This window comes from Chiloscyllium plagiosum, unplaced genomic scaffold (assembly GCF_037043375.1).
Source record: "Chiloscyllium plagiosum isolate Xiang-an unplaced genomic scaffold, Cpla_swu_hap1 HiC_scaffold_33, whole genome shotgun sequence".
In the NCBI taxonomy this organism is placed as follows: domain Eukaryota; kingdom Metazoa; phylum Chordata; class Chondrichthyes; order Orectolobiformes; family Hemiscylliidae; genus Chiloscyllium; species Chiloscyllium plagiosum.
Window position 1 is genome coordinate 13,265,454 of NW_028270171.1, and position 17,978 is coordinate 13,283,431.

The 17,978-nt window shown below is 43.6% G+C and overlaps 2 protein-coding genes across 2 annotated transcripts; both read right to left on the reverse strand.

The window, feature by feature from the left end:
- Nucleotides 1-1,588: 1,588 nt before the first annotated feature.
- On the reverse strand, nt 1,589-7,650 carry LOC122542226 (ferritin, middle subunit-like). The gene is made up of 4 exons (XM_043679740.2): nt 7,549-7,650; nt 3,156-3,302; nt 2,386-2,511; nt 1,589-1,744 (listed from the first exon to the last, which is right to left on the reverse strand). The coding sequence occupies exons 1-4, from the start codon at nt 7,648-7,650 to the stop codon at nt 1,589-1,591; spliced, it is 531 nt and encodes a 176-aa protein (XP_043535675.2).
- Nucleotides 7,651-11,888: 4,238 nt separating this feature from the next.
- Nucleotides 11,889-16,153, reverse strand: LOC122542227 (ferritin, middle subunit-like). Its single transcript, XM_043679741.2, has 4 exons — nt 16,052-16,153; nt 13,775-13,921; nt 12,687-12,812; nt 11,889-12,044 (listed from the first exon to the last, which is right to left on the reverse strand). The coding sequence occupies exons 1-4, from the start codon at nt 16,151-16,153 to the stop codon at nt 11,889-11,891; spliced, it is 531 nt and encodes a 176-aa protein (XP_043535676.2).
- Nucleotides 16,154-17,978: the final 1,825 nt, after the last annotated feature.

Here is a 17,978-nt window from a genome sequence, read left to right on the forward strand (position 1 = left end):
CAGGCTGGAACGTGCCTGGTCGGGAGAGGGGATGTTGTTCCTCCAGTTTGTGTTGAGCTTCACTGGAACATTGCAGCAGGCCAAGGACAGACATGTGGGCACGGGGGCAGGATTGTGTTGAAGTGACAAGCCACAGGAAGGTCCAGGACCTGCTGTCACTATTGTTAGCGATGTGTGTTTCATGCAGGATCTATAGAGAATGCTAGTATTGTGGTAAAGTAAGTAGATGTACAGGCCAGAAGCAAGCCATTCAGTCCAACTGGTCTATGCTGACCAGGCAACCTAAATAAATCCAGTCCCATTTACCAGCACTTGGCCCACATCCCTTCTTATTCATGTACCTAGTCAGATGCCTTTTAAATGTTGTAATTGTAGCAGCCTCCACTTCCTCTAGCAACTCATTCCATACACTGATCTGTGATGGATAGTTGCCCCATGGGTCCCTTTCAAATCTTTCCCCTCTCACCCTAGATCTATATGCTCTAGTTCTGGACTCTCACCCTGAGAAAATGACTAGACTATTCAAACTGCTCATGATTTTGTAAATCTCAGACAGCCTCAGTCTATTGGCATCTCACCATAGCTCAAGCCCTCCAACATCCTCAAATCTTATCCTGAACTTGAGAGTTTCACAACATCCTTCCTATGGAAAGGAGACCAGAATTACCCACAGTCTGTAAGAGGTTTCTGTGGCCTATCCATACCAGCCCTGCAAAGGAGCAGCTCACTTCCTGGGAACAGTTCAGTAACCCTGTGCATTATGAATGAGAAAGTGAGGACTGCAGATGCTGGAGATCAGAGGTTAAAGATGTGTTGCTGGAAAAGCACATCAGGTCTGGCAGCAAAGGAGAAGAGGGTGGGGGGGGGAAAAAAAATGTTTCAGGCATAAACCCTTCAGGATGAATATGAAACCACAGCCTAAAGCTGCTTCTCAGGGTCTGAATAGAGCCTCCCTCCCCCACTCTGGAGGATTCAGAATTGGATTGTAAACTATTATTTGTTGCAAATTCACTGTACACAACTGACGTCTTCCTCAGCAAGAGGACAGAAAACCTCGGGGCAAGATAGCATTGGGGGGGTATTGTTACAGAACAGGTGGGTGTAATCTAAAGAAAAATGCCATTCCCAAATCAAATGGGTGACTGAGGCATTGTATGTGGGGTGGGCACAGTACATTTTGTCCTGTAATACAAAATTCAGGCTCAGCTTTTACCATCAGACCTCCCCATTGCAGAGGGAATGTCTGATTAAAACTGCAGTATCTTACACCCACTGTGCTCCTGGAAGAGCTACTTCTGCAACTTGCAGAAATGGAATAGAAGCACAAATCCAGCCCACCCCCCCCAAAAAAGAAAGTCAAGAGCTCCAGCATAATCACTCTTGGAGTTGGATAGGCCAGAGATTCTGGAACAGATTCCAATCCTTTGGAAGAAACTGAAAATTATAGCCACTGATTAGAACAGAGCGAGGGACATCAGTGATCTTTATTTCCCATTCGTTTCTTTAGTACAAGTTCTTGCTTTCTGGAGAAATTCTCCCAATGAGTTGGATACAAACAGACAAAGACTGCAGTCAGTCAAAGGCCCCACTAACTGCTGTCCTCCAGCGAGAGCCTGTCAAACAGGTACTCTCCCAGCCCATTCTCAGGAGCTCCCAGACGCTTCAGGTTGGTGATGTAGTCCCCAAGTCGCTTGATGATCTCAACCTCCTCATCCAAATAGTGAGTCTCCAGGAAGTCACACAGCTGGAAGGAAGGTAGAGAGAGTCAGATATTACAAAATTCTGTTTCTTTACAGCTTATTCTCCAATGTTGAAGTGGTTTCCTGCCTCATGTCAAAATTAAACCATAACATTATGTTTCTCCCATGATTCACTGAACATCCTAACAGTATAATAGAAGGTATGAGTGTTGAAAGAGACCTGGTGTTGTGGAAGGAAGTTTGGATTGTACCACAGATATGCTAGTAGAAATGCAGCAGTTACCAAGCTCCAACAAGTGAGCAGATGATTGTCAAAATGCAGGATAAAGTACTGACCAGGGTCCAGAGGGCACTGCCCCTACTAAGGGCAAGCAACTCCATGAGGAGCTGTGACAGGGATAGGACACCATCAGTAGTTCATCGTAGTACAACACTAAAGACCTGAATCTAAGCTGAGCTCAAGAGTGTTCACTATGGAGATACAGCCTCACTCAGTGAAATGCACGTTTAGTTTTAAATGTCAAACAGTATTGTTTATTTGATATTCCTACTTATAACTAGAATGTAGCGATACAAGACTGTAGTGGTTCCGTAATTGGTCTGTGGGTCTTTGCAATGATCAGGCCAGTGAAAGGTTGCCCTGAGGGTGTGGCAGTGATGAGAATGAGGAGGTGGTGAAGCTTACATGAGGGTCAGTCTGGGCAGTGGCGAGTTGGTGTAGATCCAGCAAAGTCTGGTTCACATTCTTCTCCAGATCCAGGGCGACCTGCATTGCCTGCAGACCGTTACCCCACTCATCCCTCTCTGGCTTCTGAAACATGGAAACAAAGGACAGTTAAGGATCAGAACAATTAAATACTTCAGAGTTGCTTTCACCAATTCTGAAGAATAATGGGACTCTTAATGTCTCTCCATAGATTGGAGAAGAGACTCTTGATCTCTCCAGCAATTTGATTTTGGTTTCACCTTGCCCATTTGTGCTAGAGATCAGTCCCCACAAAAGAGATGGGTGGCCCAGTGGTTAGCAATGCTGCCTCAGCACCAGGAACCCAGGTTTTATTCCTCTTTTGGGTGACTGTCCATGTGTTTCTTCCCATATTGCAAGAGATGTGCTGGTCAGGTGAATTGGCTATGCTAAGTTGTCCATATATAGTTTTAGGTGCATTAGTCAGGGGTAAGTGTAGGGAATGATTCTGGGGGACTGCTGAAGGTTGGTGTGGACTTGTCAGGCTGAAGTCCCTGTTTCCACACTGTAGGGAATTTAATCAAAAGATGGGACATTCTGGTCCATGTGGTGTCAGTATGGAAGGATCAAACTGAGTAAAAACCTAGAGAAACTAGTTACTTCCCCTTCAGGAGGTGAAAACCCTGTCACGGACTTGAAACCACATCACAAGCAGCCATTCTCCCACATCACATCCTACTCCTACCCCCCCAACCACCCAACATTCCCACCTTCACATCCTGGAGGAGGACTCTGCCTCCACGCTGATTCTGGAATTTCAGCAGCTTCTCTGCATGTTCCTGCTTCTCCTGGGACTGAGCTTTGAAGAACTGGGAGAAATGGTGCAGGGCAACATCATCCCGGTCAAAGTACGACATCTGAAAGAGAACCATTTACACATCACTGGGCCTAATTCTAGTTCACAACTGGAACCAACCTTTTCCCAGCTGCTGTCTGGGAGTGAATTATTTCCCCCCCACCCCCCTCAGGTGACAGTGCAAACTCCACTCATTCTCCCCACATCTACATGGGGGTCCTCCTACAGAGGGAGGATGTGCAAACTCCAGTCACCCAATGCAGAATCAAACCCATGTCCCTGGTGCTATGGAGATAGCAGTGTTAACCACTGAGCCAGCCATCTCCCTTGTGGGGACAGATCTGCCCTGACATGCAAATTATTGCATTAAAACTATCCCAATACTAAGTTAGGTGAATTTGCTATGCAAAACTGCCCATGCATGCTGAGATGTGTCAGCTAGGTGCATAGTCAGGGGAAATATGGTAGAGGAATGGGTCTGGGTGGGTTATAGTGTTGGTGTGGACTAGTTAGACCAAATGGCCTATTTCCACCCTGGAGGAAGCTGTAAAATCAGAAACCCAAGAGAGAGATTAATGATAGCTGCTGCCATTACACAGCTTGTCCAATAGGTGTCTCCATCACTTCAACAGGGATGACCAAACTCCCATTAAACCAGTACAGGGAGATACTCTGGTGACAGGCCTAAGGAATTACACCAGTCAGTAACATCCAGAGAGTGTGTTAAAGACTAACATTGACAGCACTTTGCATCCATTACATATGGAAGGTCACCATTAGTATTGCTCCATTTGATGAGTGGTTAAGACAGCTACAAAAAAAAACATGCTACAGATCAAGTCTAGATGAAAGGAAAAACAGTTTCCATGTTAGTCCAGAAGGAGATCATGCAGCCCATCATGGTTGGGCTATCTCTGACTAGGAACACTAAAGGTACAATCCCACATCACTTCAAGTGAAGTTTACTTCATAATAGACACTTTAAAACAGAACAAAAACTTAGAGACTGAGATAGGAGGCCATGAGCTCCAGGTTCATCTGCCCATGCAAAACTGCCCATGCATGCTGAGATGTGTCAGCTAGGTGCATAGTCAGGGGAAATATGGTAGAGGAATGGGTCTGGGTGGGTTATAGTGTTGGTGTGGACTAGTTAGACCACCCTGTTGACAGCAGCTTCACAATCCTGGTGTAATTCTGACAGACCTGGGAATCCATTTGGCCACAGTAGGCTTTTTCCAAATCACCATCAAAACACAACCACTTCCCTCACTCTAAGAGGGCCTAAAACCAACTACATCTAAACACTCACTGCTAATGAATCTGAATTTATACCCTGGGAATTAAGCAGCACTTCAGGTGACATCAGTGATGACCAATTGTTAATCAATCGATTGATCAGCTGCCTTGTCTAAACAGATTAGAAGTAGCACAGGATGAGAGTTGGACCCAGGAACCAATCAGAATCAACAATCCATGGAGGAGAAATTCCTGATTGACCTTAGATTTCCTTCTGAAGTGCAAGTTAAGAGTATCTGAACTGCAAGTGACAGTTAAATGTAATTTAAGATAAAATTGATTTGATTTGTTATTGTCAAATGTATTGAGATACGGTGAAAAGTTTTGTTTTGCGTGCTATCCGGACAAGTCATACCTTAAGTACATCAAGGTAATAGAACACAGAATGCAGAATATAGTGTTCCAGCTACAGAGAAGGTGCGGAGAAAGATCAACTCTAATGTATGAAAGGTTTGTTCAGAAGTCTGATAACAGTGGGAAAGAGGCTGCTTTTCAATCTGTTGGTATGTGTTTTTTGAATGTTTATATCTTCTGCATGATGGAGGAGTATAACCGGGGAGAGAGGGGTCTCTGATTATGTTGATTGCTTTCCTGTGTTATGGACCAAGCCAGACCCCTCAATATTAGAAGGTAGCCTAGACCCTAATGTTTCCTTATTTTAAAGGCAGAGGTGAAGTGGGTGTTCCAGGTTTGATGCAACTGGCCAAACCAGCTTTAAACAAAACACCATTTATTTAAACACTACAGTTGAAACACGAACAAAAGAAAGTGGAATTTAGAATAACTTAACCATTGGAAAACGTAATCAACCCAAAACAACAACTTAACTAATTAAGTGTTCCAATCCAGCAACATCCCATAAACACAGCCTTGGGCAAAAAGATAAATCGAAACAGATTCTTACAGGCTGGAGGGAACATCCAGAGAGATTTCAGAGTAAGTCAGTTCGGAATCACTTACTGAAGCTTGCAACTCTTCTGGTACTCACATCCTGAGACTGTTGCAGCTAAAAAAAACTAGAAAGCCTCTGAACTGAGAGAACTGGCTATTTCCTTTCCATTGTACAGGGGAGTGTTTATTAAATAAAAAAACCAAAGGCTCCCTTGACTCTCTGGCTCCTCAACTTTTACCATCTTGTTCAAAAAAAAAAACCCAGACAAAATAACCTTTTTAAAGTGATAACATTGAGGCAGCAGGAAGGATATGGATATGAAGTCAATGGATGGAAGGCTGGTACGTGTGATGGACTGGGCTGTGTTCACAACTAATTTCTGGGCAGAGCAGTTGCTATTCCATGCTGTGATGCATCAGAATAGGATACTCTGTACGGCACATCTGTAGAGATTGGTGAGAATCATTGCAGACATGCCGAATTTCCTTAGCCTCCTGAGGACAGAGGCAATGGTGTACCTTGACATGTGGGTGGACCAGGACAGATCATTGGCGATATTTACTCCTAGGAACGCGAGGTTCTTGACCAACTCCACCTCAACCCCATCAATCCAGCCAGGGGTGTGCCCTCCACTCTGCTTCCTGAAGTTAATGACCAGCTCCTTCGTGAGGGAGAGATTGTTATCTTTACACCACTAAGCGCTCTATCTCCTTCCATACACTGTCTCATTGTTGTTTGAGATTCAACTCACTACGGCCGTGTCATCAGCAAATTTGTGAAAGAGTTAGAGCTGAATTTGGCCACACAGTTGAGGGTGTATAAGGAGTATAGTAAGGGGTTGAGTGTACAGCCTTGCAGGTCACTGGGGTTGAGGATTATCGTGGATGTGTAGTAGCCGATCCTTACTGATTGCAGTCGGTGGGTCAGGAAGTCAAGGATCCAGCTGCAGAGTCCCAAAACCTTAATGATTGGATATGAGTTTGGATGGAATTATGGTGTTGAAGGTGGAGCTAAAGCCAATAAATAGAAACCGAAAGAACTGCGGATGCTGTAAAATAGGAAACAAAAACAGAAGTTGCTGGAAAAGCTCAGCAGGCTGGCAGCATCTGAAGAGAAATTGGAGTGAATGTTTCAGGTGTAGTGACCTTCCTCAGACCTGCTGAGCTTTTCTAGTGGCTTCCATTTTTGTGTCTAAAAAAAGACATAGGAGCCAGATGTAGGTTTCCCTGTCATCCAGATGTTCCAGGGATCAGCACAAGGTCAGGGAGGTGGCATCTGGCATGGACCTGTTACGATGTTTGCTGAATTGCAGCAGGTAGAGGCATTTTGGGAGGCTGGAGTTGGTGTGTGCCATCACTAACCTCTCAAACCTTTCAATGTCAGAGCCTTTGGCAGTCATCATTAAGGGACATTGTCTGATTTTTCTTTTGCCCTAGCTCCTCAATTTGACATTTGAGAGGCTGAAGAGCAGCATGACATCAAATGAACAAGTAATTTGCCCAGGGGATGTAACAAAGCAGAGGAAATCAAGAGATGTACAACTGGTATCAGCAAATGGGATTAGATTGGGATGGGATATCTGGTCAGCATGGACACATTGGACCAAAAGGATCTGTTTCCACACTGTACATCTCTGATGAAGTAATTGGTTTCTGATTTCATGGTTTAACTGTAAGATTAATGACAGCTGCTGCCTTTACCCAGCTTGTCTGATAGATATCTCCATCTCCTCAACATGAGTGACTAAACTCCCATTAAGCCAGTGCAGAGAGATAATTTAAGGACAGACCCAAGGAATTGCACTGGTCAGTAACATCCAGAGTGTGTTACAGACTAACAGACAGCACTTTCCATCTATTATATATAGGACATCATTAGTATTAGCTCCATTGGCTTAGTGGTTTAAGACAGCTACAAAAAACAACAACATGCTACAAATCAAGTCTAGATGAAAAACAAAAATTTCAACATTAGTGCAGAGGGATATCATTGAGCCCAGCCTGGTTGGGCTCAGATTAGAACTAGTTACAATTCCCTACATTTTCCCATAATGTCAGGGGAAATTTACTTCCTAAGAGAAGCCCCTTAAAACAGAGACAAAAAAAAAAAAAACACTTACCAAAGACTGATAGACATAGGAGGCAGTGAGCTCCAGGTTAATCTGCTTGTTGACAGCAGCTTCACAATCCTGGTGATAGTTTTGACAAACCTGAGAATCCATTTAGCCAAAGTAGACACCAAAACACACAAGCACCTCTCTCAAAAATAAATCTAACACCAACTACAACCAATAACCCATTGCCATGGAACTTGAATTTATACCCCTGGAATTAAGCAGCAATTCAATGACATCATCAGTGATAGCCAATCACTCCTGTTCATTAATCATTCAGCTGCCATGCCCAATCAGGTTCCAGTCAGCACAGGATGTGATTTGGACCCAGGAACCAATCAGAATCAACAATGAGAAATTGCTGATTGACCTTTGATCTCCTTCTCAAGTGCAAACTGTGAAAATGTTTGAACTGAAAATAACAATAAAAATACTTAATGATAATACTTTTTGATTTTGTTGATTTATTATTGTCACACATACTGAGATACAGTGAAAACTATTGTACTGTGTGCTGCCCAAACAAATCGTACCTTACACAAATACATCAGGGGAATAGAATAGAATGCAGATATAATGTTCGAGCTACAGAGAAGGTGCAGAGAAAGATCAATTCTAATGTATAAGAGGTTTGTTCATAATATCAACAGCTGGGAAGATGCTGTTCTTAAATCTGTTGATGTGGGGTTTCAAATTTTTGTATCTTCAGCCTGAAAGAAGAGGGTGGAAGAGAGTATAACTGGGGTAGGAAGCATTTCTGATCTTGTTGGCTGCTTTCCTGAGGCAAGTATAGATGGAGTCAGTGGATGGAAGGCTGGTTTTCATGATGGACTGTGTTATAGACCAGGCCAGACCCCTTCAAAACATTTCAAGAAAGTAGCTCAGACTCTAACTTTGCCTGTTGCTTTAAGCAGGTGTACAGCGGATATTCCAGGAGAGATGCAGTTGGTCAAACCACTTAGTTTTAAACAAAACAGATTTGATTTACAAGATTACTGAATGAAACACAAACTAAAGAGAGCAGAATACCAAATAACTTAACCGCTCCGAAAACCCAACAGATTATCCCAACTTTACGATGCTGTTCCAAATACTTGCAACGATCCCCATAAACACCCCTTGGCACAAAAGGTAAAATCGAACATGGATTCTTATAGGAGAGAAGTCAGAGAGAGAGAGAGAGAGAGAGAATACTCCTGGACCTGCTTCTCTGGGACCAGCAGCTTCTTCAACACTACTGCTAAAGCCCAAACCAAACCAGAGCAAAGCTGAGCTGGGAGAACTAGCCACTCCCCTTTCATTGTACAAGTTTGCTCGCTGAGCTGGAAGGTTTGTTCTCAGATGTTTCATCACCATGCCAGGTTACATCATCACTGAGCCTCTGGTGAGGTGCTGGTATAATGTCCTGAATTCTGTTTATGTGTCCTGGTCTGTTGTGGTGGGTGATATCATTTCCGGTTCTTTTTCTGAGAGATTGGTAAATCGGATCCAAATCAGTGTGTTTATGATGGAGTTCCGGTTCAAATGTCAGGCCTGTAGGAATTACCATGTGTGTCTTTGTTTAGCCTGTCCCAGGATGGATGTATACTCCCAGTTGAATTGGCGTTCCTTGTTGTCTCTGTGTGTGGATATTAGTGATAGTTGGTCACGTCTTTTGGTGGCTGGTTGATGCTCGTGTATCCTGGTCGCTAGTTTCCTGCCTGTCTGTCCAATATAGTGTTTGTTGCACAGTCCTAAGTGTACAAGGAGTACAGTAAGGGGCTGAGTGCTCAGCCTTGCAGGGCATCAGTGTTAAAGAGGTGTTCAAAGTTTGTGAGAAGATTTGTAGCTCGGGTGCTCGTTGCTGTGGTTCTGTTCGCCGAGCTGGAAGTTTTTGTTGCAAACGTATCGTCCCCTGTCTAGGTGACATCCTCAGTGCTTGGGAGCCTCCTGTGAAGCGCTTCTGTGATGTTTCCTCCGGTGTTTATAGTGGCCTGTCCCTGCCGCTTCCGGTTGTCAGTTTCAGCTGTCCGCTGTAGTGGCCGGTATATAGGGCAAGCCAAACAAAGAACAGCCAGGGAATTCCTAGAAACATGGCACTCATCCACAAACTCCATCAACAAACACATCGACCTGGATCCAATATACCGGCCACTACAGCGGACAGCTGAAACTGACAACCGGAAGCGGCAGGGACAGACCACTATAAATGCCGGAGGAAACACCACAGAAGCGCTTCACAGGAGGCTCCCAAGCACTGAGGATGTCACCTAGACAGGGGACGAAACGTTTGCAACAAAAACTTCCAGCTCGGTGAACAGAACCACAGCAGTTAGAGGTGTATTAGCTCTACCCTTACTGATTGCAGTCTGTGGGTCAGGAAGTTGAGTTGCAAAGTCGTAGCTCTAGGAGTTTGGAGATGAGTCATGATGGAATTGTGATGTTGAAGCTGGAACTAAAGTTAATAAATAGGAGCCGGATATAGGTGTCCTTGTCATTTGGATGTTCCAGGAATCAGTGTTGGGTCAGGGAGATGGCATCTGGCATGGACCTGTTATGATGGTTGGCGGATTGTAGCAGATCAGGGAAATCTTGGAGGCTAGAGTTAATGTGTGCCTTTACTAACCTCTCAAAAGTATTATTGTGCATTGGGTTAACACTAATGTACTGACCTGGATAGGGAACTGGTTAGCCGACTGGGTGGAGTCAGGCTCTCAAAACCAGTTAGTTCAGCTTTCAGCAGTTATGGGGGGGGAAGAAGAGGGGGAATGTGAAAGCTGCAACATCTGTTTGCTACCCGAATCATGAGACATTATATTTGACTGACTTTGTCATGGGTGTATTTGTGGAATGTCACTAGATTGGAATTAGTGTTTAAAAGTTAGATACTCTATTATTCTGTTAAGTGCTCCAATACAATGATTCTCATTTGTATTTTAACTGTAGGGTAAGGGTAAAGCATGCTTTGCTTAAAGAGGGTGGTGGAACCAATCAAATCACATCTGGAACATAGCACCTTACACTTGCTTTTAAATAAGAAACATTAAAGATGCAGATTGTCTCCTGGCTATATTTGGAGGAGGCTTGGCCTGCTCCAAATCAATTTAGGTGCTCTTGTGAGCATCAACACTTCTAATCCCAGTCAGGTTTAGGATGTTAGGCTCAAACTGAGTAGTGAGTGAGTGGTGAGTGTGGGTGCAGTATTCAGTTGGTTTAGACAGAGTGCATCTGGTGTGACAAACAGTTCTTTCCTTCACGCAGGGTTTCCAGTCCCAGAAAATAATCCCAATGAGCCAAGACTCTGAACGTATCAGCACTTCTCCAGCCATTGGAGTAACTCTTTTACCCCCTTCCCTCCATGGGAGCTGGCAGTGGGAAGCAAACCAGGAATTACACTGAGGGTTTTAATTTAACCACTCCTAACCTTGTACAGTCACTAAAACCTTCCTTTCTCTCCCCCCCCCCATCATTCATACTAATGTGAGGAATAACCTGCAGCTTCATTTGCCCTTTTATGCTAGTGTCAAATGTTCTTAACCTGATCCGTCATCCAGACCATCTCCTTAGGAGGTTTTTAAAGCCCATAAACTGTAAGAGGGGTCACAAATTGCCTGATTCCACAGTGAAAGTGAATTCAACAGTAGAACGTGTTCAATTTAGGGCAGTGGCAAGAGTGATACATACTATTCAGCAGTTAAGTTTGTTTCAAACAATGTGGGACTTGCTCCCAGTGAGCTGGGTGAGATAAGTCAGGTATCAAATGTAGGATTGGAATGTAGTTACAGACCAGGAACAGATGGTATCTTTCTGCCTTTTACCAAAAAGCACTCCTCAGATAACAAAGTCAGATGCTGAGCAGAGGCCAAACAATGCTAATTGTGTCTGTGCACTATAGCCTTATGTTAAGTCTTTTGGATCTTTCCTTGGTTACTATGATCTGCTTGTACAGCAGCAAGCTTTTCACTATCTCAGTACACAACAGTAAATCAAAGTGAAGCCCCTTTTCATGGGATGCAAGTTGTAATTTAATTCCCCCTACACACCTTTCAGGGGATTTCACTATCAAGACTGCAGTACCATAAACCTTATTCCCATCAAGTCAGCACTTTCTAAAAAGGCATAACAACTTGTTCACCCTCAATCAAAAGAGAATCCAGTGTGATCACTCAGATAAGTCACTGAATCATTTGACCAAGTCAAGCTTGAGGTTTAAGTAACCAGGTGATCAAAATAGCAAGTATAGGCAAGATCAACAGATTTCTTTATTGTCAAGTGATCCAACACAGCTATTTCTTTGTTACTCATTTCTAAATTCTAGGAGCAGCTTTGGAATGAAGCAGGTAAAGAGATTGCTGTCAAAGGCCCCACTAACTGCTGTCCTCCAGCGAGAGCCGGTCAAACAGGTACTGTCCCAGCCCATTCTCAGGAGCTCCCAGACGCTTCAGGTTGGTGATGTAGTCCCCAAGTCGCTTGATGATCTCAACCTCCTCATCCAAATAGTGAGTCTCCAGGAAGTCACACAGCTGGAAGGAAGGCAGACAGACATTACAAGAGTTTCTATCCAGCTCATTCTCCAATATTCATGCGGTTTTCTGCCTCATGTCAAAAATTACATTCACTGTTAGGGTTAGACCACTGAATGTGCTAAAGAGTTTACAGGGAGGTGTGAGTGGTTAAAGAGATAAACTTAAAAAGTGAAGAGTGGTATGGTGCAAGGAAGATTTGGACTGTAGTCACTAAGAATGCTAATAGGAAAGAATAGTTAGAAAGCATAGCAAGCTCCTACGAGAGATGAGGTTTTGCCATGAACAGGCTAGAACATTGGCCAAGTTCCAGAGGGCATTACCCCTTAAAGGGAGGGCAGCTCTTCATGAAGGAATTGAGACAGGGTCCTGTAGTACAACAGTCAGTGCATGGCTCTGGACTAGGGCTCGAATCTTCAAGATGGAGCTCGAGAAGACCATTCTTTACAGAGACAGCTACAGTCAATGAAATACAATTTAGTTTTAAATTTCAAGCAGTATTTCATTGTTCATTTAGTATCCTTATTTACAATATAGTTATTCAGGACAAGACTGATGGTTCTCTAATGGGTCCTTGCAATGATCAGGCCAGTGTGAAGTGTTGCCCTGAGGGTCAGGCAGTGATGAGAATGTGAAGCTTACATGAGGGTCAGTCTGGACAGTGGCGAGTTGGTGTAGATCCAGCAAACTCTGGTTCACATTCTTCTCCAGATCCAGGGCAACCTGCATTGCCTGCAGCCCGTTACCCCACTCATCCCTCTCTGGCTTCTGAAACATGGAAACAAAGGACAGAACAATTAGCCATTTCAAGTTGCTTTCACAAAAGCTGAAAGTTAACAGGATTCAGTGTTAACTCTCTCCATATAGAGATGATGAAACCAGTGGAGTTCTAGCAATTTGCTTGGTACTGGGGTGTCAGTGAAGCACAAAGCCCGGGAAAGGTCAATGTGTTCTTGATCATGGGGTTGTGGGACAGGTAAAATAATTTGTATGTCAGGATGGATCTCAGTCCCACAATGAGGTGGAGACATTCTTATCCACATGGTGCCAGGACTAGAGTTGTGCAGCACAAAGACCTTTTGGTCCAACTCATTCATGCCAACCAGATTAGGTAAATTAGTCCCATTTGTCCCTCAACCCTCATGTACCCATCCAGATGGCTTCTAAGTGTAGAATTATACCTATTTCCACTGGCAGCCCATTCCATACATGGACCACCCTCTGCATGAAAAAGTTGCCCCTTAGCTCCTTTACCTTTCTCCTCACCCTAAACCTATGGCCTCTAGTTCTGGACTCCTCTACCCTGGGGTAGACTTGTCCAAGTTTATCCTATCATGCCTGATTTTATAAGCCTGCAAGGACACCCGCAGCCTCTGATGCTTCAAAGAAAACCCCAGCCTCTTCCTAAAGGGAGAACCTGGCAGCATTCTTGTTAACCTTTTCAGAACTCTAGTTTCCGAATGTCCTACCAATGGAAAGGAGACCAGAATTGCATACAATAGTTCAGAAGTGGCCTAACCAACACTACATAGCCACAACATGACCACCTGACTCCTAGATTCAATGCTCTGACCAATAAAGGAAAGCATGCTAAACACCTTCACTATCCTGAAGATCAGTACAGAGATCATGAAACCTGAAGAACTTTCCCTTCAGGATGTGAAAATCCTGTCACTGACTTGAACTCATCACAAGAGCAGCCATTTCCCTCCCCTCCCCAACATTCCCACCTTCACATCCTGGAGGAAGACTCTGCCTCCACGCTGATTCTGGAATTTCAGCAGCTTCTCTGCATGTTCCTGCTTCTCCTGGGACTGAGCTTTGAAGAACTGGGAGAAATGGTGCAGGGCAACATCATCCTGGTCAAAGTACGACATCTGAAAGAGAACCATTTCCATCCCATTAACGCACTGGGCCCAATTCTAGTTCACAACTGGAACCAACCCTTTCCTAGCTCTGTCTGGGCCAGTGAATTACTCCATAACAAGTAAATACCCACTTTCCTCAGATTGGAGTTCAAGATCTTAGATGATTCCAAAAATGGGGATATTCACCCAGGAGAAAGTCTATTCAACTGCCTGAGAATTTAAAGAACAGTAATAATGAGACATTCAGTCCAGTCAATGTATTAGGGCAAGATTAAATCTTGCAGCATCTAAGTGGCAGGATGGGAAAGAGAAGGAGCAACATTAACCAAAGATACAACTGGCCAGTACAACACTGGAAGCTTCAATAATTCTGACTTTCAGTATCAAAGACACTAAAGCAATAGTTACATTGCTACTAGATGTGCAGGTCAGGTGAATTGGCCATGCTAAATTGCCCGTAGTGTTAGGTAAGGGGTAAATGTAAATGTAGGGGTAGGGGTATGGGTGGGTTGCACTTTGGCAGGGCGGTGTGGACTTGTTGGGCCGAAGGGCCTGTTTCCACACTAAGTAATCTAATCTAATCTAGATCATTAGGACTAGCTAGAGGAAGGAAGTGTCAAAATTCCTTCAATTCAAAAAGATTGAAAGGAAGCACTTTTTGCACAGGCACTAATTAGATTGGCAATAATTTAGAGATACACATGTCCAAGTGATAGAAAGCTGCAAAGTTAGAAACCCAAGTGAGAGCTACTGTTTTTACCCAGTTTGTCACCATTCTCAGATTGCCCAACGCCCACTGAACTCAAGGAGATGGTCATTTGACAGTCTTGGGGATTGTCCAGTCAGATCCAGAGAATGGATTAGAGACTAACCATGACAACACTTTCCATCTGGATTCTTCTCACCCACATCCTATCTAGCTACATAGAGGGGACATTATGCCAATGAACTGGTTAAGATAGCTACAGAACAACCTGCCAAGTTGTGTGAAGAGAGAACAATTTCGTGGTTATAGTACAGAAGGATACTATTCAACCCATCACATCAGTCCTGTCTCAAAACAGGAAGTTACATTCCCTGTACTTTCTCCCATAAATCAAGTTAACTTCACTATCACTTGTGCTACTTCAAAAACTTTCCAAACAGGAAGATGCTATTTTTGCTGAAAATAGCTCAGATCCTTGTTTTGAAGGAATGCACCCCTTTTCAGAAGTTGGGAAGCCAGGCAATCCCATGACCACAAGTCCCAATGCTAGGATTTTATTTGATGCCTAGGTCAACGTGCTCCTGGATACAAAAGCACAAGTTTCCCCATGTTTCAGAAGTTACTCTTCCTCAGTTCATACATGTGCACCTTTGAGCTGTCTAGTATTTACTCAGCTTCAAAAGCTCAGATTGTGGAATGCATATCAATTCTCATTTCTAATATTAAGTTATATTAATTATAGCAAGCTTTGGAAAATACTAAATCTAGTGTATGTTTTGTCTTCATATGTTTTACTGTCATTTTCAGTTCAAAATGAATGAAGTGCAAACTGAAAGTCTTGTGTATACAAGAGACACAGTAAAAGACAACAGGTATACAAGTGGTTATTCAATTTCCACCACCAGGAAGTAAGGAAACACCCAAATGGGCAGTACTACAGGGTCTGGCCTGTGAGTTATTCCAATACTGAAGTCTATCACCACTGTCACCTATGCAGATATTCAAACTGCTTCTTAGTGTAGAGCTCAAGTTCATAAGATGAAAGAACTGAAGTAGGTCATTTGGCCCATCACATCTGCTTCACCAGTCATGGCTGATATGCTCCTCACCTTTTACCTACTTGCTCTTCACATCCATCAACCAACCAATTACTAAATTAAGAGTATAAAACTCTAAGAGTTTAAACATGGATTTGTTTAGTACCTGCCATTCCCACAACAGCTCAAAAGTCACTTATTTCAAGTGACATTTTATTCATAAAATAGATCTTTGCATATACACACACAAAAGCAGTTCAGTTCTGCAGCTGCAGATCAAACCCAAACATTGAACTTAGACTATCCAAAACAAAACCAAAAAGACCTTGATACACAAAAGTAATGTTTACATATATCTAACTGCATCAAGTCACTTTAAAAACAGACAACACTCACCAAAGACTGATAGAGATAGGAGGCAGTGAGCTCCAGGTTAATCTGCTTGTTCACAGCAGCTTCACAATCCTGGTGATAGTTTTGACAAACCTGGGAGGCCATCTTATCAATGGGGACTTCACCAGCAAACCACAATAACTAGCACACACTAAAGCTTAACACCAACTATATGCAATCCCCCACTGCCCTCAAACTTGAATTTATACCCCTGGTATTAAGCACAAATTCAAAGACATCATCAGTGATGGCCAATTACCCTTGTTCATTAATCAATTAGCTGCCATGTCCAATCAGATTCCAAGCAGCATGGGATGAGTTTTGAACCCAGCAACCAATCACCAACTCCTTGATGAGGAATGGCCCCATGCTCCTGATCTTTGGGCACCTGGTGTGGAGGAGGAGGGTAGGTCAGAGGATCTCCTCGTGGGTCTGCTCCTGGGCCTGGCCAAACTTGCCATAAACAGGTCCAGGCAGTGGGCCATGGAGGGAGTCATTACGGCTGATTGCCTGCCCATCTTTCGCGGGTATGTCAGAGCCCGGGTGTCCCTGGAGAAGGAGCACGTGGTGTCTACCAACACCCTCGAGAATTTAAGGGAGAGGTGGTGCACCACAGGGAGTGGAGTGCTTTACTACCCCCTCCAACTCTATTTTGATTAAATCCCTGCCCACTCCTTCACTGTTTGATCACACAGCATTGCCCTTTGATGTGAAGGGTGCACCTTGTCACTGGCCACTCGGGTGTTTCTTTTCTTCCTGGTGGTGGAAACTGAATAAAGATTTGTGCACCTTGTGTCTCTCACTGTGTCTCACACCTGCACACACACAACAAACAAAAATAAAATCAAGTGCAAACTGTGGAAATGTCTGAACTGAAAATGACAGTAAAATATACTCTAAGACAAAATATACTCTACATCAAGCCCAGCATAGAGGTGATCGAGCTCTCGTGGGGAGTGTGAGCCCAGCACAGCTAAACACTTAAGAAGGACTGTAATGTTGAACTTTTAACTTTATTTCTTTATTTTTCTGCATTGTACCTAAGAACATTTGTAGCTAAGATGTTGCTGGGAATGGTGACATTGTACTCCTGTATTCCTGTACTGGAATACACGTGACAATAATCATAAAATCCCTACAGTGTGGAAACAGGCCATTCAGCCCAACAAGTCTACACTGACCCTCCAAAGAGCACCCCACCCAGACTCATCTCCCTGCCCTATCCCTGTAACCCTGCATATCCCATGGCTAAACCACCAGGCTTGCACAATCCTGAACACTACAGGGGTAATTTAACATCGCCAATCCACCTAAACTGCACATATTTGGAGAGAGGGAAAGATGGTTACACTGGGATTGGCAAATCCCTTTGAGATTCAGATTTCCAAAACCTTTCCCCATTTAGAAAATAATCTATGCTGTTATTCTTCCTTCCAACCTCACATGTTCCCACACTGTATTCCGTCTATCTCTATTTTTCCACTCTCCCAGACTGTCCAAGTCCTTCTGCATTCTGGATTAGTGGTGCTAGAAGCGCAGCATGCTGCCTGAACTGCTGTGCTCTTCCAGCACCCACTAATCCAGAATCTGGTTTCCAGCATCTGCAGTCATTGTTTTTACCAAGTCCTTCTGCAGCCTCCCCACTTCCTCAACTCTACCCATTCCTCCACTAACTTTATGACATGTTCAAACTTAGGAACAATGTCCTCAGTTCCTTCATCCAGATCGTTAATGTATAACATGAACTATTGTAGTTGCCACACTAACCCCTGCAGAACTCCACTAATGCTATCCTGAAAAAAAGCCTTTTATCCTGTGACGATACGATGGCTTTAGGAAGTGTATTCTGTTCTCTTCTTTTTAAAGCAGCCATTTTGAGTTGAGCTGTCTCTTCCAAGCCAATAAAGTAAACAGCTTGTGAGGCTTCAGG